At 44.8% G+C, this 21,103-nt stretch overlaps 1 protein-coding gene across 11 annotated transcripts in view; it reads right to left on the reverse strand.

Annotated features, from left to right (window-relative positions):
- DDX31 (DEAD-box helicase 31) overlaps nt 1–21,103 on the reverse strand; it is a 73,574-nt gene that overhangs the window by 12,618 nt on the left and 39,853 nt on the right. For 4 of the 11 annotated variants that reach the window (XM_005605899.4, XM_023629212.2, XM_070251977.1 and 1 more), the window contains 3 exons: nt 20,089–20,170; nt 11,502–11,613; nt 5,624–5,792 (listed from right to left, as the gene is read on the reverse strand). In XM_005605899.4, the coding sequence (XP_005605956.2) occupies nt 5,624–5,792; nt 11,502–11,613; nt 20,089–20,170 (363 nt within the window). The remainder of the gene's footprint in view (nt 1–5,623; nt 5,793–11,501; nt 11,614–20,088; nt 20,171–21,103) is intronic. The other 7 variants (XM_023629211.2, XM_070251981.1, XM_070251979.1 and 4 more) reach the window with 3 other exon arrangements.

Genomic DNA, 21,103 nt, shown 5'->3' on the forward strand with positions numbered 1-21,103 from the left:
CAACACTCCCATAGTTGGCGTTTAAGAAACAAGGGGAGGGGCAAGGTAGATGGGGGGGGGGGGTGTAACCTTCTTAAACTAGAGGACCATTCAACATAGTAACTCATTTTTTTTTTTGAGGAAGATTAGCCCTGAGCTAATTGCTGCCAACCCTCCTCTTTTTGCTGAGGAAGTCTGGCCCTGAGCTAACATCCATGCCCATCTTCCTCTACTTTATACGTGGGACACCTACCACAGCATGGCATGCCATGCGATGCCATGTCCGCACCTGAGATCCGAACTGGCGAACCTGGGGCCGCCAAGAAGTGGAATGTGTGCACTTCACTGCTGTGCCACCGGGCTGGCCCCCCAGCATAGTAACTCTTATTTGCTAACAATTATTGAATGAGTGAGAGTGAGAATCAGAGAGTGACATAGCAAAGGCCTTCAAAGATGAAAAACGCCCCAAAAACGGAGCTTTGCAAAATCTCTAATTTGAACCTCAGTGGTAAAGTATTTATGATAATTCAGATGAGAAAAGTCTGGCAAGAGGATGTGTACTTACTTCAGAGAATACGCTCTACCTACAACTTTGGAAGTAAGAGAGGTTAAGGATGCTCTGTGGTGCCTGGGTGTGTGGGGGTTCTGGCAGGACGCCAGATGCAGGGGAGCCAGCCCTACGTGCCCTTTGATTACTGATCCTGCCTGTTGAGCACACTCAGATCCAGTGAGTAGTAAAGGATAAGAAATCCCTAATTTTCACTGAGATCCAGTAAGTAGTAAAGGATAAGAAATCCCTAATTTTAGATAGTTTAGCTGCTTGATAAAATCAGGAACTACCAGGTAACACTTTAGCTAGGCTGGTTTGAGAAAATTTATACAAAAGAAATTGTATTTAAGGGGCTAGCCCCGTGGCCAAGTGATTAAGTTTGTGTGCTCTGCTTCAGCGGCCTGGAGTTCGCCAGTTCAGATCCTGGGCACGGACCCACACACTGCTCATCGTGCCATATTGTGGTGGCATCCCCCACAGAAGAACTAGAATGACTTACAACTAGGATACACAACTACATACTGGGGCTTTGGGCAGGGGAAAAAAAAACGTAAAAAAAAAAAGGAAGATTGGCAACAGATGTTAGCTCAGGGCCAATCTTCCTCACCAAAAAAGGCATACCTTAAAATCTTTAAAAGAAAAGAAAAGAAAAAGCTGTATTTAAGAATAGTCAACAATTCAGATTGTTGATCCTCTACTGATTTTAAAAGAATAGAGCTGAGAACAAGGGAGCAAAATTCTGAATTACTTATAAAGAAGACATCTCAGACGTGTCTAGGCACTAAGAACAACAGGAGGGAGACACGGATGGCGGAAGCCAGAGGTAAGACCGGCCTTAGGCAGCTACAAACTAAAGTGCTTGGGGATTGGGGCCGGCCCCCTGGCCGAGCGGTTGAGTTTGCGCGCTCCGCTGTGGCAGCCCAGGGTTTCACCGGTTCGGATCCCGGGAGCGGACATGGCACCGCTCGTCAGGCCACGCTGAGGGGGCGTCCCACATGCCACAACTAGAGGGACCCACAGCTAGGAATGTGCAACTATGTACCGGGGGGTTTTGGGGAGAAAAAGGAAAAAATAAAATCTTTAAAGTGTTTGGGGAAAAGGAGTGCTGTTTATAGTTATTGCACACCATTCACCGAGACAGGGCGGCTCATATTGTCTTCTGTATTGTCAGAATAACACTAAGACCTTAAGGCACATTAGTTTCTACATTCTTGAACCCTTCGTCACAGAGGGTCAGACAGACGAGGAATCGTAGCCCTCCATAGCATGCTTGCTCAGTGCTCCTGGACACGTTCTACTCAAATGTGTGACTGCCCAGATAGACAGACAGACAGCCTGGCAAACTCTGCTCTTTCAGAGCCGACAGTGCTGAGGCTCAGCATGTCCTGGGAAGATGGGAACTTTGGAAGGGATGTTACCTTGGCTTCTTAGGAACTGCCGAACCTACACACCTTCAAAATAAGAGCTGCATTTCACGGGAAGAAAATGCTGTGTTCGTGACGGATGTTGCTAAGGGGCCATTCAATATTTTACCAATAGCACCAACTCTCTGTGTACATGCATATGTAGGGTTTGGGGTGGGGGCTGTCTTGACAGGTTTGTGTGTAGGTGTCAGCAGAGTTTTTGTGACTATGACTGTATTTCTGTGTGCAGGGGGAAGACAGTTAGTGTTCCCTTCCAGAACTGAGGACTGAAAAAGCAGACAGAGACCTGGTGATTAAGTTCTCATTTGGGGACATTAACTATTTATTTTCTTCCTCCGAAAGGGGTCAAGTAAAGGAATAAAGGCATACAGACGGGAGAGAATTCCCTTCGTCACGGCATGGAAAAGCCTAACGGCCTCCTAACCGAACCCGCCCTTGCTGCCCCCTTTAACATCGGGTGAACTCCATGTCGGGCGTGTGACAGGTGAGACAGGGTGTCACTTACGGCCTGATGGATTTGGTTTGCAGACATCAGAGGTCTGCATACAACATGTAATTACTCTAAACACCATAAGATGGAACGCAGCGTAATTTAGAGAATTTGGTGCTATTATTTTATCCACCCACACAAAACGGAAGGAACGCACTCTCTTTCTGGACAGACAGGTTTCAGAGGAGACGCCTCAGCTCCCAACAATCACTGTGGCCACAGCATAACTCTCCACACTTTGTGGGGTTTAATGACTTTTCTTTCCAGTCCTCAAAACACAGCAACTGGCAGTTGCTTGAGCCCTGACTGAGGTGTGGAAAATCCGCCCAGTTTTCTCTGCCGCTTACCCTGACCACAATTATATACGGTCCTTGTGCAGATTAGCTGCAAAGTCATTCTTCCTCCAGGAGTGACAAGATTTCCCCAAATAAAAAAAGGTAGCTACTGTATCCTTGAGTGCCCGTCTGCGTTTGCAAGGCAGGGGTGGGGTGGGAGGATGTAAGGAGCGTGGGGAGAAATGCCTTCAAAAGAAGGGCATAACAACGGAAAAAGTGGCTGTAACAGAGTGGCGACACGGCAAGAACAGAGAGCGGTATTGTCACGGGCGGAGTAATCCTGTGACACACTGCTGTCACTCACCACCCGGCTCCCTGCCGCGCCAGCCAGACATCAAAGGCTGCCCCATACCATCTTACATGCTCTTTATCGGCTAATCAGCCCATTCTTCCCTAAATAAAGCCCTGTTAAATCCCCCGCTCACAGGGGTATAGGAGTCCTGGTGCCCATCTGCTAGCGAGGGTCAGCTGAAGCAGGAGGCAGCGGCTTGCTCTCTCCCTAGTGGCTTCTCAAGGTAAGGACAATGCTGGCTCCAAGTCCCCCTCCCAACTGCTTCCCTGCCTCGCCACTCTGCTTTCCAGGATCTGGGTAAGAGCTGAGGACATCCCAGTCTGAAGAGCTGCTATCTGGATTAACACTTGCTAATGAAATTCCCGGTCATAAAGGTAGATCATCTGCTGACAATGAAATATTGGGATTGCATTTATTTACGGGGTGAGGAATCAACAAAATCCGTGTTTTTCACCAGTAACCATCTGGCAAGTCTATTCTTACCTTCCCAAAGTGTCAACATTTTAGAGATGGTGACAAGATGGTCAGCATTCCAGATTCTAGGAGGTCACTCTCAGACCTGACTGCAAGCCTCATGGTGTTGTCACATACTCAAAGTTAACATGCAGGGATCCCAGCCACCCCGAGTCCAAAGACAGGAACCTAACTCTGGAGCACTGCAGCCCCAAACCCCAGAACAGCCGTCACGTCTGGGAGCCGATCTGAGGCGTCCTCTCCCTCTGGGAGAAGCTGGCTCCAGCAGAGCGCAGGCAGAGGAGTGTCCAGCTACAGCCCTGCCCAGGACAGGTAGTGTGCAGAGGCAGGCAGCGCTCTGCACCTCAAAACTGCCTGCAGGAAACCAGAGCTGCATATGGCTCGGTCTCACCCGGGCACATGGCATGGTCTCATGCATGCAGAATGGCAGCATGTGGAGAAACAGCTGCCTCGCACATACTAGAATATGGTCCTATACGAGAGGTATGAATTTAATACAAAAACCAAGCATCTTAAAAATTCCAAAACTGGAATTAGAACTAGGCAAAATTTTATCCATTAAAAAGAACCTTGTAGATGCCAAGTCCCTGGAGAGATCAAGTTGAATATTCCAGAATCTTAACTCACCTGGTTTCTAGCTCTCTGTCCTAAGCACTTCACCTGTACGGCCCCTAATGGCTCAAAAGGCATATTAACATGTATCACCTAATTTTGATTCTCAAAACAATCTTGTGAAGTAGCTAAAAACACAGACTTCCTTCTCCCTTTTGTAGTCGAGGGAATTGAGGCTCTGAGAAGTGGAGCAAAGATATGGGCCGAAGCTCACAAGCTCGCATCAGGCAGTGAAGTCCAAGGCCCCGACTCCAGCCCCAACGGTCACTTCCCTGCACTGGGCAGTCCTTCCCCTTCTGCCACATCACGCCAGAAAGACTGGGCCTGACCAAGGGTGGTGATGTAATCAACACTTCTCAGTGAACGAACAAGACGGACACTGTGCTGGACCGTGTAGGTACTGCCTACAGATTCTCCCAGTCAGGGCAAGTATACGTTGGCATTTATAATTAACATGCAAAAAGAAGGACATACGATGCAAAGTGACTGTCCAGAGCATTCAAGGGTTCTTCGTGCCCCAAACATTTGTTCAATGTATCCTTCCCACCCACACGTTGCATAAGCAATAACATCAATTCATCCCAAAATTCCCTTTAAAGCAGCTCGTGGTATTTAAAATACTCTAGTTCCTGTGAGCGGCTGGGTCTGGTGCTAAGAGATCACCCTTTCTTTGAGGAGAGAAAGACAACCTTTTACAAACGGATTTCCTGAGGGAAATCATCTCAGAACCTCCCGAAATTATGAAGATGGACACAGAGCCCAGTGCCCAACCTGCAGGGCAACACTGCTCACTCTGACTCTCCTCTCACTAGGACCTCTAGACAGTTCTGAACAGGCTTTTCCAGGGAGGTAGGTGAGAGGAGGTGCAGAGGAGTCCACTGCACTTGCCTCTACAAGTGCTCAGCATAGAGACGCACGTCAGCACCAAAGAGAGCAGCATGCAGGGTTGGGAGGTCCGAACCACGCCCCCGGGGCCAGCCTGGCCTGCAGAGCTGGGGCTTGCACACAGCCCCTCCCATCGCACAGGTCAGGGTACGTCACCAGGGCTCATTTCATGGAACACGCCAGAAGTCTTCCTACAAGTCCCAGAGGCTCTCCACAGCACATCTGAAGCTCCGAGTCTGGCAAGTCTCAAGTGACTCCACTGATGGGCAGTGAAGACAACCCAAGAGGCTTACCTTGCTGCTCCAATAACCCCACTAGGTCTGGACCCGAGAAGACACCACTGAATTTCTGCAGGCGCCTTAAAAACATTCAGATTGGGTATTTTCCCTGTTTGAAGCACTTACCATATTGAGAGAAGGGCAGAAACTGATGATAATTTACCACAAAAACCAAAGTTGGAAGAGTTTACAGGGAGTGCGCAGCAGCCTGCCAGGCGATCCCACTGCCACTAATCTGAACGGGGCTCTCTCCACCCGCCTGACTTTGGGCCACTTGTCACAGGACAAACTCAGCTAGTCTTACCTCTTCAGGTTTGCTTTCCTCTTCGTTACAGCCGAGACACTAAGATTTCTGGGGGCATCTCTCAGCCCGAAGCTCTTCGCCACGTGCCCCAGGTGGAGCGAGCGGACGTGGAAGACGTGCTTCAGCTCCCGGGGGTAGGCTGCGTAGGCTCGGATGAAGGACTGCAGAGCTGCAAGAAGCGGGGGACGGCGGCTGTGAGGCCACTGCTGCCCGGCCTCAGGGCTGCCTGGCATGGCTTATCTTGACGGGCGACGACAGGCACACAGCCAGGACGGTACCACACACACGAACAATCAAAATCGGTATTTGTGTATTCTTCTCAATTCCTCCAAAAAAAATCTATAGGCCTCAATTATCACTAGAATAAACCCAATATAATTTCAGATTTTACTGGGTCGCTTTAATAATCCTAGAGGGCAGGGGCCCTGTTTTCTTCTCCATTATATCCTGGGAGCCTAGTACAGTACCTGGCACACAGCGGGCATTTGATAAATGTTTGCTGTATAAATGAATGAAAGTGACAAGGAATGAAGAAACTAAGACATGATCAACATGCGATATTTTCTCATGAAAAATGAAATCACTAGACCTTTATATTAGGAAAAACGTTTCCTAATTAAATTTTACTTCTTTTTTGAATAGTTACACATGCAAATGTTACAAAACTCAAAAGGTTCAAACGGCTTTATTCAAAAGGACTGTCATTAAGTTTATTATTACTGTATGTTCCTATTTCTACAATAACCTCCACCACACGCCCTGCCTCCAGCTCCCTCAGGCAGAGGAGTCACTGACACCAGCTCTTCGTGTACACATGTGATTTTAACACCAAATTCCTCCTCAAGAATCAGGATTGACCGACACAGTGCTTCTCACCCATTCAAAGACTGCGTTAAAAAGGAGATGAAAACAGACTTTTAAAACGGATCAAGAAAATTATTAAATTTCTAGAATAGTCCATGAAACAGGTCATCCCTTGAGGATTGCCAACAGTTTAGAGATGTTCATCAGACATTCTATCATGAAAGTCTCAGTCCTATTTTAAAGTTAAGGAAAAGGTCCCTCTTCTAGATCCCAGCACTGGCCAGGGAAACAAACGCCAGACTTGGTCCCAGGAGGGTGGAGTGGTGGCTGCACCTTAACTCGGCACTCCTTTGAGGGAGGATCTTCCTCCACCTGGTTGCCCTTGAGCATCTTGCCATAACAATGAAACTCAAGCGTCTGTCCTGTTCTCACTCCAGCAGGGCAGGAGGGGACTGTTCTGAAAAGCTCTCCCCATCCCCATCACTGCTCACTTGACTCCCAAGCCCTGCTCTTCGGCCAGAGAAGCCAGAGCCCAGCGCCACACCGGCTGATGGAAGCAGGCACTAAATACCAGCCTCTCTCGCCCTCGCTTGTTGAGCCACTGGACTGGCAAGTTTGCCCACAGCTTAAACGTAATATCCCAGCAGCACCTGGAGACTGGCGTTTATGAACAGTAATAAAAAGTGTCATTTTAGCAGATCAGCTCCTGGAAGGATCCTGGGAATCCATCAAAGCTCTATTTACTGAGCAAAGTGAACTCCTTTTCCCAATCGAAGAGAAATAATAACCAAGGCAACTCCTCTGCACCTTTCTCTTAAATCTGTGCTTATTCCCCTTTTTAATAACTGGGGACTATCTTTTTCAAGGAAAATCTTTAACATTTCAAATGGTCTGTGCTGTTTGGAGGGTTCTGACACCAGGCTTCTAGACACACAGCTACATATTCAAGTCCTCAGAGAGGAAAGCTACACAAGGACCACGGCCCAGGAGACTCAGGCCCTCTCCTCTCCCTCCCTTTCTCCCCCCAACCCCCAACATTTACTCTGGGTCTAAAAAAGCAGACTGAAATCACGCCAAGCCAAACCAAACCAAAGAGTTTGCACCTTTAAAATCTTACCCAAATGCTGGCCCAGACCTTTTTGTTCATACCACCCTTCCGCCTAAGCAAACCAGCTCCCAGCTTCCACCTCGCACAGCCCTCTTCCTCCTTTTCTCCAGCACTCCTAAGAGCCGAGGATGGAGGGCCTCTGTCCCAAGAGACGTAGTGCCCAACTAACAGCTTTACACGGATAATGAGTTTGCCAAGAAATGGCAGAAGTGTTTTCTCCCTCGACGACTGGTCAGGCAGCATTTCGCACTGCATATTTTTACTAAACCTCCTTGTCCTCAAGGCTCCTGTCTCGCTGGGGACAGCGACAGTTGGTTGTCCTCACATACTTGCATGGACTCCCATGTTTGGATAATACAGAGAAGCAGGAATTTCAGAGGCAGCAGCAGCTGTTTGTAGGACCTTCCAAGGGGCAGGAAGTGGCTCATGTTGGCAGTGTCAAGAATGTGTAGAAGGAACAGGGGCTGTGGGGCCAAGCCAAGCGGAAAGCAGAGAAGTAATAAAAGCAGACGTTTATTTGGGATGATGGATGAAGCTACACCAATTAGATGGAGCACTCTTGTAGTCGCTGATTCCTATTTCACAGCCATAAGGTAGATGAATTAAGGGACATCTACTTTAAAATACCCTACTTGGAAATTTTGTCCTTTTTCATAAAATCAAATTTATTCTTGGACATCTGATCAGGAACAGTGGTATGGATCAAGGAGGTAGAAAAGAGCAAAACTCCAACCTGGAAGGTGCAGATAATCCTCGCTCCTTCTAATCCCACTGTGGCCCCCAGAAGAACACACATCTGTACAGAGTAAAGGCTCAGGCATCTTCCTCCTGACACATCAACAGTGACAACTACCCAAAGGAAGTGGGAAAGGAGGCAGCCTGTAAGTCAGAGCATTTGGCCAAGTACCCAGCCTACTGATCACACTAAGGGGAGAGGAGCAGTTGTCACCCATGATTTGGATTTTCTTGACTTTGAGAAGCATCCCTTCCAAGCCAGGCATAACTCCTACACATGTAGTCCCTGCTCTTCAGGGAGACCCAAAGATGGAGACGACCAAACTACAGGAACAGTGGTCATTTGCAGGTAAAGGACTCCACTTTCTGAAATTTTTGTTCAGGAGTATAGAGTTCAAACTTATGTTACCACAATTTTTACCACCTGAATCTCTAACTAAAAGATGCAAGAAATGAGAGAAAAACGGGGCAACTGCTTCTGGAAACTGACAACAATTACATGCTGGTTATTAACAATGACTGGGTCAGAAAGTGGAAAAAGGAAAACAAATGCATACTTGGCCCGGTTTCCAACTAGTTTTCTGCCATAAAGGCAAAACCCAGCTGCTCTGTTAATTATTCATGAGGTGGGTTCTGCAATAGCATAAAAGGGAGGCAAGTCAGTCGTGGGGAATTTGCATATGCAGATTGAAATGCAAAAGATAGTATCAACCTATGGGTGTAGTGGCTGTCCCCTTGTTGTGAATTCAACATCTTTACAGTGGCAATTATGTGTTTATTCCCCCCAAACCTCCAGAACTCACAATCCTAAGTAACAGGAGAGAAAAGAATGGTGGAGAGCTTGATGTCTGATGTGGGGGTGACTGACATCTAGGAGAGGCAGTTTCCTCCCAGGCCAGCATCAATCTGGTGTAGAAATCAATTAGCAGATAAGAAAAGTGATACATTTACTTCCTTCTTGGTACATAAACGTTGGGGAGGGGCGCCACTCCAATATCCTTTTAAACAGAAGACAAGCAACTCTGCTTGTTTCTTGGTATTAACAAGTTCAATGATGATGATGATGAGAGAGAACACAAAACCACATTCCCTAAGGCTTACTTACTGTAACTTTTACTCCGATGACCCACACACCCTGAAACAGCTGAAGTCTCACTAGCATATCCAAAATACCTCTGACATCAAAATCGAAGATGACGGTGTGGCTTTGATTTTTTTCACTGCAGCTTTGTTATTAACGCTGAAATTCTGCAGCACAACCCCTAGTTACATATCACACAGCAAGCTGAGTATGCCTAACTTTCAACAAATGACCAAATTCTGTAAAGTCACACTGTGACAAATGTTCTATTCTTCTTGAGAGGCACGTTCCAGTACTTCTCTAAAGACAGGTTTTTAGGAAAACTCTTAAGAATTGTTGAATTCACTTTAGAGAAAAGCTAGGACAGGATATTACTGGAAACCCATCTAGAAGGATACACACTAATCATCCATCAGTGGTTACGGGGCAACTACTGGGACTTCATCTTTCATCTTGTGTAGTTCTGATTTGTTCCAGAGTTGTGGCAACAACCAAGGACCGCTTTCGTAATGTGCTAAAGTATATAACAGGTACTCAAAACTATCTGCTGACTACTAACTCATCTTTGTCCTCTATTTCCTGATGACCACAATTGCCCTGTAACCAGTCTCCCAGCTTTCTCCCTTGCTCCTAGTGTATTCTCACACGGCAGCCCAGTGATCTTTTCAGACCTCTGTCAGACCACACCACATCCCTGCTCCAAGCCTCCAACAGCTCTCATCTCATTCAGGGTAACCCAGAGTCCTCCGATAGCCTCCCAGCCCGGCCTCTGCTGACCTCGCTCCTTCCAGCCACACTGTTCACCTTGAGTTCCTGTGCTCCTCTGTTCCCCCTGCCTGGAATGCCCTTCTGTCAGAGCCATGTGGCTGATCCCTCTTTGGGCTTTTGCTCATGTGTCACCTTCACAATAGGACTCACTCTGACCCCCTATTTAAAATGCTCTTCAGGAGGTCGGCCCTGTGGCCAAGTGGTTAAGTTCGTGTGCTCTGCTTCGGTGGCCCAGGGTTTTGCCAGTTTGGATACCGGGCGCAGACATGGCACTGCTCATCAGGCCATGCTGAGGCGGCGTCCCACATGCCACAACTAGAAGGACCTACAACTAAAATATACAACTATGTACTGGGGGATTTGGGGAGAAAAAGAAAAAAGAAAAGATTGGCAATAGTTATTAGCTCAGGTGCCCATCTTTAAAATGCTCTTCGTCTCCCTTACCTGATCCTCCACTAGAATGTCAGAAAGGTAAGGATGTTGGTCTGTTTTGATCTCTAATGTATCCCAAGCACCTAGAACAGTGCCCAATTCAATAAATATTTGTTAAATGAATGATTTAAGAAAAACTTCAATTTATAAAAAGAAGAAAAGAAAGGATGCTATAGTGTTCATATATTGGTAAGCCAGCCTGGCATTCTTTTCAAAATTGCAGGTAACTATTAAAAGGAACTGTGGATTCCCCGACATGGAGTAAGTCTCCTTAGCACACGTGAGAGTCACCAGCCAAGACACACAACCTTCCACCATGAAAGACACCAGCCATTCCAAGCTCCCTTCCCCCGTGCTCTGCTCAGTGCTCAAAGTGAACTGTTGAGTCCACACCTAATGCTTGGTGATCCCAGGAGCCAATTTATCTTATAAAGGGCCTGAATATTAAATTAATACCTAATCTTTTGTAAACTTCCTAGGAATTGGGTTCATGGTCTGTGGCCCTTCTCAGCAGTCTTCTTGCTCATTTTTCTTTGTACTTTCAAACAGGAACTGCATAGGGTCTAGTGATTTCCAGCCCTTACCTTCATCTCTAATTTCCATCTCTACAACTATTTCTACTGACACGTCATCTGTCTTCCATCCGGTTTTCAAAGACTGAGAAAAACAGATCCCTGAGATCCAAGTTGTGGGTCAAAGCCCTAGTCCTGATTAAGCCAAGATAAAGCCTCATTTGTGCAAAACACGGGGAAGGATGAAATTAACATTTAATATCACTTTAAAGCCTTCCGCGCCTGCTTCCAAACCCTGCAGAATTAGGGAGATTGCAGGCTTTTGCTGGTGAGCAGAGACGCCTGGCTGGCCTCTCAGCCCGGCTGGGGTGTGCGGCGGAGGTGGCCAGGATGCCCTGCCGCGCTATCCATCCACAATCACCTAAGAAATCGACCCACCTTTCTTTGCCCCGGAGACCCTCCTCTCATTGGAGTGCACGTAATCTTCAAATACCGTCTGCAAGACCGTGGCTCGCTCTCGAATTTCCTGGGGGCCAACGGCACGGGATTTCTGGGAGGGTGACGGAAGGATTACAGGAGAGACAGAGTCAGAGTCAGGAATAATGAAGCAGTTTATAATAGATTTAATAACAGTAAAATCACACAGTAACCACCTAGGGGCCAACAAGGGTAATCCTTTCAATATTACTAGGGAAAAAAAAGGGAGCTATAAAGATGTGAAAGTCAAGCAAAGATGAAGACGGCTTTGTGAGGGAGCAGATCAGGTCTATTTATTTATTCACTTACTCTTCTTCACTCATGTTCAAAATGAAAGACCACTGGAGACACTTTGAAATTTTCCAAGTCCAATTCAGGTATTTAAAGCATCATTGAACATAAGCAGTTTTCAAATGAATCTTCTATCACCTACTTAGGCCTTGAGTCTTCTCCCCTCCCCTCCACTCATCGGTGGACACTGGTAGTTCCTCTAGGAGCATCCCAGTGACCTGCCTAAAGCAAGGCCAATCCTTGAATTTCAGAGTATGCTTCCTCATTCCTCCGGAGGGTCAGACTTTACTGTTTCTGATTCATTCATTCAGCCCAGAACCACTGTGCTGAGTTTCCAGGAACCTTTTAAGGAGTGGGCTGTTCCAGCAAACCACATTCAAAGATGGCATGTATCTTTGCAGCAAACCGCGCCTCTGCAAGAAGTAACATCTGTATGCACTGAAAGACCCTCCCTACAGACGGAAAATGTTAATAAAATAAAAAATTATTTTCTTTTCATCCTTTAACAATCCCACAGAAAAGATTTCCTTTCTTTATTTCCCCCTAAAAATGAGAGGTTTTTGTTTCTTATATCTTAAAACAAACATGAATGCTCTCTATTGAATGTGAAACTGAGATCCAACAGAACACAGATTCTCCAACCCAATTTGGCTAATATGCCTCCCCAAAGATGTTGATTCTTTGAATGATGCTATTAAGCTGCTATCCCACCCCTACCTCCTGACGTGGGTAACCAAGAAAAAGCCAGTGTGAGACCCAGTTCAGTCTTCCTTCAGCCCTGTGGCGGACAGGATACACACGCTTGTGTCTGGCTGACCACACCTAACCTAGGCTCCTGAGTCTCTTTCACTTTTAAAGCTGCCAGAGGAAGAACAAAGAGGAGAGAAGAAAAGCCTCATTCTCTGGATCGACATCCGTCTCTGTATTAATAGAGACTTAACAACCTGAAAATGTTTTTAGTTTAGTCAAATCATTCCTGCTACCTGTTTGGTTGATGACAGTCTAGCTGATTTCACAGTACATGGTCCCCCTAAGGGTTTTATCCACTCAAATGTCAAGAGAAAAGTCACTCAGGAGCTGTGTTACGAAAGTGGACATTTGCTATTGTCATTAACCAGGATTTTTTTCTACCCTCTTAACTGATGTAAAATGCAAACTTTTTTTTTTTTGCTGCCCTCCTTTCGTTAAGCCACCTCAGCAGCACAACTGTCACCCTCCTTGCGTTTTTTTTAATATGAATGTGAAATTAGCGAGGATGCCCTTTCCCCTGGCGGACAGAATCCTCTGTTATTAAAAAGTAAAGCACTTTAATAATGAAAACTTTTTCCTCTTTTTCCTGTGTTTTAACTGTTTAAAATTAATGAGAAGGGCAGAATGGTTGTCAAAGCGATATTGAAAGCCGGGCAGCCAGGACCGAATAAGCACAAAAATCCCTCTAGAGTGTTAAATAAACAGAGCTCCAGCCCTCTCGAATCCCTCTGTTGGTTATTGTATACATTCTGTAACAGCTCTCAGAATAGATCTGAGAGCCAGGGAGGCAGAGAGGTTTCAGAATTCCAATAAAGGCCTCAAATTAAAGACAGCCTGGTGCGAATTCCAGGAGAAAATTAAAGAGACCTCAAGCTTAAGTGACAGGTGACTTGCTTCTGTGTCACAACTGTCAGGGGATTTAGTGATAATATGGCAATATATTACAAAGGGCTTTTCTTATTCCCCCCTTTAGGTTTCAAAATGAGGCATCTTTTCTTCCCAACCAAAAAAAAAAAAAAAAAAAGGAAATTATATACACACACATATATATATATATGAATGTGTATACAAGCGAAATACGTAGAAAAAAGGTGATAAAACGAGGTTCACACATTTGAAACGATGAGGTCAGTTTTAGTAAAATATAAGAAAAAGTCAATGGCAGAAAACATAATACACTTAGGGAAAAGCAAGTCTTATCCCCCGACCCCCACTTCCAGAAATACTTTATTTTAAAATTTCCCCTCCTGAGAATGAATGCAGTATTTTCCGGGTGTCTTCTGGGGAGGATAGTCTAAATCTAAACTGAAGACAGAGGGGGCAGAGTTAGGCAGCACCATCGCAGCCCCAGACAGGTGAAATGCTCCCATAATGAGCGTGGGTCAGACCCCAGAGGGCATGTGAAGATCCCCCCGCCTGGCTCTCCCACCCTCCAAGATGCACAGATTCAGTACTGGGTAATGAAGCTAACCTGCAACTAGCGGGCCACAGGGAATCTAGAAGAACATATCTCCCACAGCCTACATGCACTCAGTACCCCTTTGTCTGTGAGACCCTATTGATTTTGGGGAAAACAGACAATCGCAAAGCACCAAGCAATGGGCTAGTGATCTTTTAACATATCACGGCGCCAGTGACAGTTTTTTGTTAGGATAACTTGACAGGCGTATTTCATGGGACAAAAAAACTTGCAGGAAAAACATGTTTGGGCGTGTACATGCTTTGAAGACGAAAATTTCATACCTATCAAGAAGCAACAGATGAGTATAAGACAACTAGGCCAGATTGTTCTGTTGTAACAAGTTTTAGGTGGTAGCAGTGGTGGGGGAGGGTGGCTTTTTTTTTTTAATCATGTCTTGATATTGCTAAATTCTAAGATATTTTTAAACTAAATGGGAGGATTTTGTTTTAATCACTTTACTGCCAAGCTGAGTTTTACCCCCACGGTCCCTAGAACCTTGAGTGCTTCCCAGTAAAGTTGAAAGATCAAATTTATTCTCTTTGTAGGTGGGTGAACATTCACACACCCAGACGTAGCTATATATATTTTATATACCTAAATATGAAATATACATTTTACAGATGCTTCACTCGCTTTCTTTCTGTTCACAGAAGTCCAAAAATGTATGTGTCAAAGGGACATTTACAACGGACTTCAACCAAGCTGGGTGAGGAGAGGTATTATAATGCGGCATCTGGCTCTACGTGTAAAAGGTGCATCTCCTGCATCCACGGTCATCTGCCCAGCCCTGGTTTGCATGCTAGAGAGAACTGCCCAAAGGGAGAACAGCAATTAAGACATACTGTTAGTCTTAGAGAAACAGAGTGAAAAGTTGTATCCAGCATCTACTTTCTTCTTGTTACTGTTCACACGGATCATGCACATAAACACTCTCTCAGGCTGCATATCTATGTGACAATTAATAATGTAGGCAATTTAGTTTAGTTTTTCTTTGTCCTTTGAGTTAAAGTTAAATTTGGTCAAATAAGTCAGGCTTTTATCGACACGACACCTAGAATCTAGTCTGATGAATTTAGTTTTCTAGATCGACCAGTTATTTTAGTGTCAGTGAAAGCCCAATTGAGCTTAGCAATTTTTCTTTTTTAAAAAAAAAGGACCTCCATGGGGCTGGCCCCATGGCTGAGTGGTTAAGTTCGTGCACTCCGCTGCAGCATTCCGCTGCAGGCAGCCCAGTGTTTCGTTGGTTCGAATCCTGGACACGGACATGGCACTGCTCATCAAACCACGCTGAGGCAGCGTCCCACATGCCACAACTAGAAGGACCCACAACGAAGAATATACAACTATGTACTGGGGGGCTTTGGGGAAAAAAAGGAAAAAAAATAAAATAAAATCTTTAAAAAAAAAAAAAAAAAGACCTCCAAACCCTAAAAATATCAAAACAGGCGCCAGCCCCGTGGCCAAGTGGTTGAGTTCACGTGCTCTGCTTCGGCAGTCCAAGGTTTTGCTGGCTTGGATCCTGGGTGCGGACATGGCACTGCTCATCAGGCCATGCTGAGGCAGCGTCCCACATGCCACAACCAGAGGCACTCACGACTAGAATATACAACTATGTACTGAGGGTCTTTAGGGAGAAGAAGAAGAGGAAAAAAAAGAAGATTGGCAACAGTTGTTAGCTCAAGTGCCAATCTTTAAAAAAAAAAAAAAAATCAAAACATCCTACTCATTCCTATCCATCAGGGCAGGAGCTCGGGGCTGAGACAAACTTACATCCCAGTAGTGTGCAGAGCGCTTCATGCCTCATTTTAGTTCAACCTCACAGCAAGCCTACAAGATGGGTACTCTTGTTCTCCTCATTTTACAGACGGGAAAACCAAGGCCGGGGAGAAGATAATCTGCCCGAGGTTGCAGAACGACCAAAAAGCAAGGACTCAAACCCACGTCTGTCTGACTCTGGGCCCCGCCTCCCAGCCACATCTTACAATGGCTCCTCCAGTCTCAGCAAGTCTTCCAGGCTGGTCTCAAGCTGAGGAAAGGCTTAAGGAGACTGATGCTGCAAGGCCACCAAAGGGCAGATGTTGAAAAAACGGCTGTGGCTTGTTCCTGAAGGAGCAGTGGGAACCGCAGCTGCTCTGCTCCTTCTGTGGAGGAACGTCCTTCAGGAGGGCTCTGCGCCCTTCCACAGCTTCCCCGGAGAGGTGCAGATGCACTTGACAATCAGCTCCCGGGAGAGAAGTCCTCTGTGCTCACGGGACAAACAGCGAAACCAAAGCCGGTCCCAGAAAGAGGGTAAATAAAGACCAGATTTGATCAAACCTTTACTATCTCATTTTGCAATTTTACTGCTTGCTCTTATTTCTGGAGAGCAGACAGATGCTAATGTTCCACTTACTGTGATACAGCAAAGAGGGTAGTGGGCTCCATGTCACTGAGCCTGGGCTCTAATTCCACATCTGCTACTTACTGACGACAATACTAATACTACTACTACTAATAATAATAAAATACCCTTCAATACCTGTGTTGGGGCTTTTGGGTCATTTTTTTTTTAATTATTATTTTTTTATTGAGTTATTGATAGGTTACAATCTTGTGAAATTTCAATTGTACATTAATGTTTGTCAGTCATGTTGTAGGTGCACCACTTCACCCTTTGTGCCCACCCCCCACCCCACCTTTCCCCTGGTAGCCACTAAACTGTTCTTGGTCCATAGTTTTAAATTCCTCATATGAGTGGAGTCATACACAGATTATCTTTCTCTCGCTGGCTTATTTCACTTAACATAATTCTCTCAAGGTCCATCCATGTTATTGCAAATGGAATGATTTTGTTCTGTTTTGCAGCTGAGTAGTATTCCATTGTATATAGGTACCACATCTTCTTTATCCATTCGTCTGTTGATGGGCACTTAGGTTGCTTCCACGTCTTGGCTATTGTAAACAGTACTGCAATAAACATTGGGGTGCACAGGACTTTTGGGATTGCTGACTTCAGGCTCTTTGGATAAATATCCAGTAGTGGGATGGCTGGATTGTATGGTAGTTCTATTTTTAGTTTTTTGAGGAATCTCCATACTGTTTTCCATAGTAGCTGCACCAGTTTGCATTCCCACCAGCAGTGTATGAGGGTTCCTTTTTCTCCGCAACCTCTCCAACATTTGTTACTATTAGTTTTAGATATTTTTGTCATTCTAACGGGTGTAAGGTGATATCTTAGTGTAGTTTTGATTTGCATTTCCCTGATGATCAGCGATGATGAGCATCTTTTCACGTGCCTATTGGCCATCAGTATATCTTCTTTGGAGAAATGTCTGTTCATGTCTCCAGCCCATTTTTTGATTGGGTTGTTTGATGTTTTGCGGTTGAGTTGCGAGAGTTCTTTATATATTATGGATATTAAGCCTTTGTCAGATATATGACTTGCAAATATTTTTTCCCAGTTAGTAGGTTGTTTTTTTGTTTCAATCCTGTTTTCATTTGCCTTGAAGAAGCTCTTTAATCTGATGAAGTCCCATTTGTTTATTCTTTCTATTGTTTCCCTTCTCTGAGAAGGCATGGTGTCCGAAAAGATCCTTTTAATACTGATGTCAAAGAGTGTACTGCCTACGTTTTCTTCCAGAAGCCTTATGGTTTCAGGTCTCACCTTTAGGTCTTTAATCCATTTTGAGTTTATTTTGGTGAATGGTGAAAAAGAATGGTCAATTTTCATTCTTTTACATGTGGCTTTCCAGTTTTCCCAGCACCATTTGTTGAAAAGACTTTCTTTTCTCCATTGTATGCCCTCAGCTCCTTTGTCAAAGATAAGCTGTCCATAGATGTGTGGTTTTATTTCTGGGCTTTCAATTCTGTTCCATTGATCTGTGCACCTGTTTTTGTATTTTGGGTCATTTTTAACTCAATCCTCCAATCTCTTTATGAGAAGAATACCGTCATTATCTCAAGTTTACACATGAAGAAAATGGGGCTTAGGTAGGTCCACACTTGCCCAAAGTGACAAAGCTGGGAAGTGAGATTAGGAACCTGACCCTCTGGTCCTGCCCTTCACCACTCTGCGACACTGGCTCCTCAGCCAGCTCCCAGGTGCCCCTGCCGACCCCACAGAGCTGTGCCGGGGCTAGAAGGAAGTAGCTGTGGGAACGTTAAAAAAAACCCACCCTAACCAGAATTTGCAATAGTTCCAAGAAGAATAGAACTGTGCCAAGACCAATGAGGGTCTGTTCAGTTACTGGTCAATCCTCTTGACAACAAACTATTAATATGGGATGGAACAAAGTCTAGTGTGCCCCGGATGTCTTATAATGAAATATCGCTTAAATAACTTGTTGATCAGTCACTTTAAAGAGTCACTAAAGTGTCTTTAGTCCCTTTTCCTGTTTGCAGGGATCTTTGCTGTTGTACCATTTACTGACCAAATGTCACCTCTATGAAAATGGTGAATGTTACCTAATTTAAAAAGCAATTTTCAGATGGCAACTAGATTTTTGACGGTGAACATGATGCAGTGTATACAGAAGTCAAAATACAATGGGGCTGGCCCCGTGGCTGAGTGGTTAAGTTCGCGCGCTCCGCTGCAGGCGGCCCAGTGTTTCGTTAGTTCGAATCCTGGGCGCAGACATGGCACTGCTCATAGAACCACGCTGAGGCAGCATCCCACATGCCACGACTAGAAGAACCCACAACGAAGAATACACAACTATGTACAGGGGGGCTTTGGGGAGAAAAAGGAAAAAATAAAATCTTTAAAAAAAAAAAATACAATGATGTATACCTGAAAATCATATAATGTTACAAACAAATGTCTCCTCAATGGAAAAAAACCAAATTTTTTTAAAAAGCAATTTAGTTCCATTTTCTTGGTTTAGTGAATACTAACGGAGGCATACTGGTATATGGTGACGTCCATGAGCATTGGGGTCAGACTGCCTGCCCTCACACCCCAGGAGCGCTCATAATTATTAGTGTGCCCCATGAACATGTCTTCAGCTCTCTGAGCCTTGGTTTCCTCACCTATAAAGTAGGACAACAACATCTACCTGATTGGGTTGCTGGAAGGATGAAATGGGACAGAGCATGTAAAGAGCTTAGCGTAGCTCCAGGCCCAGAAGACATACTGAGGTAAGAGACACTGTGATTACTTCTTCTCCTTTTCTTAGATAAATTTCCTTAGGTGTTCTCTGGTACAAGAGAACTGAAGTCAGGGTCAGTCAAATTGAGTCTTTGCCTCAGGGAGAATATTGATCCAAATAAAGGCACACACTATCGCATAAAGGAAACTCTTAAGCTTGATCTATTTGACTCTGATTTCCTAGTCTATCCTCAGGCATAGGAAAACAAATGTAAAATATTCAAATAATTAATATTTCATAGATAAAATTAAATATAGCATCATTACAAACACGCACACACACAAGTAGATGTGATATACTGAGGAACGTGTCAGAGTTGGGGGGGTGGGCAGTAACTGCCTTGCAGGGTAAAGCCTCAGAAAAGGAGCAGGGAAGGACGCTCAGGGCTGCCCACAACTGCTCAGATCTCCAACCAGAACTGCACAGACAATAAAAATTTTCCTTCTTAATGATCTCAACTTTACTCTTCCTTTGTGTACAGCACATTAAAAAATGGATGAACTAAGCGTGTTAGAAAGGAGGCAGAGATATTTCTTTTTTCCATGCTGTCTTGGGTGGAGGGGTCTAGTCAGTTGTCCTTGTTGATAATCTGGAGAGAGACCACCAGGGTTGAGTGTGTCACACTGCCTCCAAATGCAGTCTGGCCTAGAATGAGAACTCCGTTCTGGGAAGCCTGCTACTGCCTGGCAGACTTCCAGAATGGACTGCAGCCCATTAACTGGATGAGACCAGCAAACACTCAGAAGCAAAGAGAGAAAAAATATAATCAAGACTCAGCATCATCTAATGTTGATGGTCCTTAAAATATACGTTTTGTCTGACAGAGAAATAGCCATCCCAAACACAAAATCTCCACTACCCCAAATCAAGAAACAGGTCACATCTGTTAGCAGCAAGCACAATAAATAACAAAACTCACCTGGCTTCCCCATCGTCTCCCTTTAAAACAATCATCCCTTGTCAGAACAGACAAAATATCTTCCATCTTAATCTCAGAAACACTGTAAAAGGAAGGGTAGATCAAGGTAAACTATTTATTCTTTCAAAAACATCCAGAATCTTGATGCATAAAACCGACCTGTTCTCAAGCTAACTAGACAAAGTAGAAGCTACAGTTTCACAGGGAAGGGAATATTGTCCTAAACCTTTAGGAATTTGGAAGGAAGGAGATCTCTATGATATCACAGGGACACATAGGTAATATTCCCAACAATTTCCTTCCTCCATGATGAACTTTAAATAGGCTACATTTAGAATTTCCTTTATAGGGATCATGTCATTATTTCTGAATAATCTCAAATACTAAGTAAGTAGGCCTGTTTAGTGATATACCAGCTTGAGCAGATGATGAAATAGAAAACATTTCAGATAGTCCCTTTCATTTTATTCTTAAAAAAAAAAAAGGATGGCTAAAGGTCCTTAACTGCTAAGGCAAACACCTCAATGACGGCTGAGTGACCAGCACCTCCTGCGCATGGCACCAGAACTCTGTTCTACTCTGTCCTGAAGAATCTTCACCATTCGTCTCTTAATTATTAACAGGTGAGAACCAAGTGAGCGCTGATGAATCTAGAGCTATGTGCACATGGCTGGAACCAGAATTTGGGCTTCACTCACGAACAGAAGCCGTCACGAGCCAGAACAACATAGTCCAACCTGCCTAGCTGTGGAGTCTGGAAAGCCTATGCTTCACCTACTATTCTGTAAGGCCACTGCATCTGAATATGGGAAATGCATGCAGAATCATGTCCTAGAGACTAAGGAGGAAATACAAACTGCTGAAAACATACTTCCCAGGGAGAAAGGGAAAGGGAAGGAGGAGTTCTGGGGGAGAAAAACAGATTGTAAAGAGATAAGCAATTTTCTTGTACTTTTTTTTTTTTTTTAATGTAACAGCAAATTAAAACATGAATGGCAACCTCTTATGTGGGAGA

The sequence above is a fragment of the Equus caballus genome, chromosome 25 (genome assembly GCF_041296265.1).
Source record: "Equus caballus isolate H_3958 breed thoroughbred chromosome 25, TB-T2T, whole genome shotgun sequence".
NCBI lineage: Eukaryota > Metazoa > Chordata > Mammalia > Perissodactyla > Equidae > Equus > Equus caballus.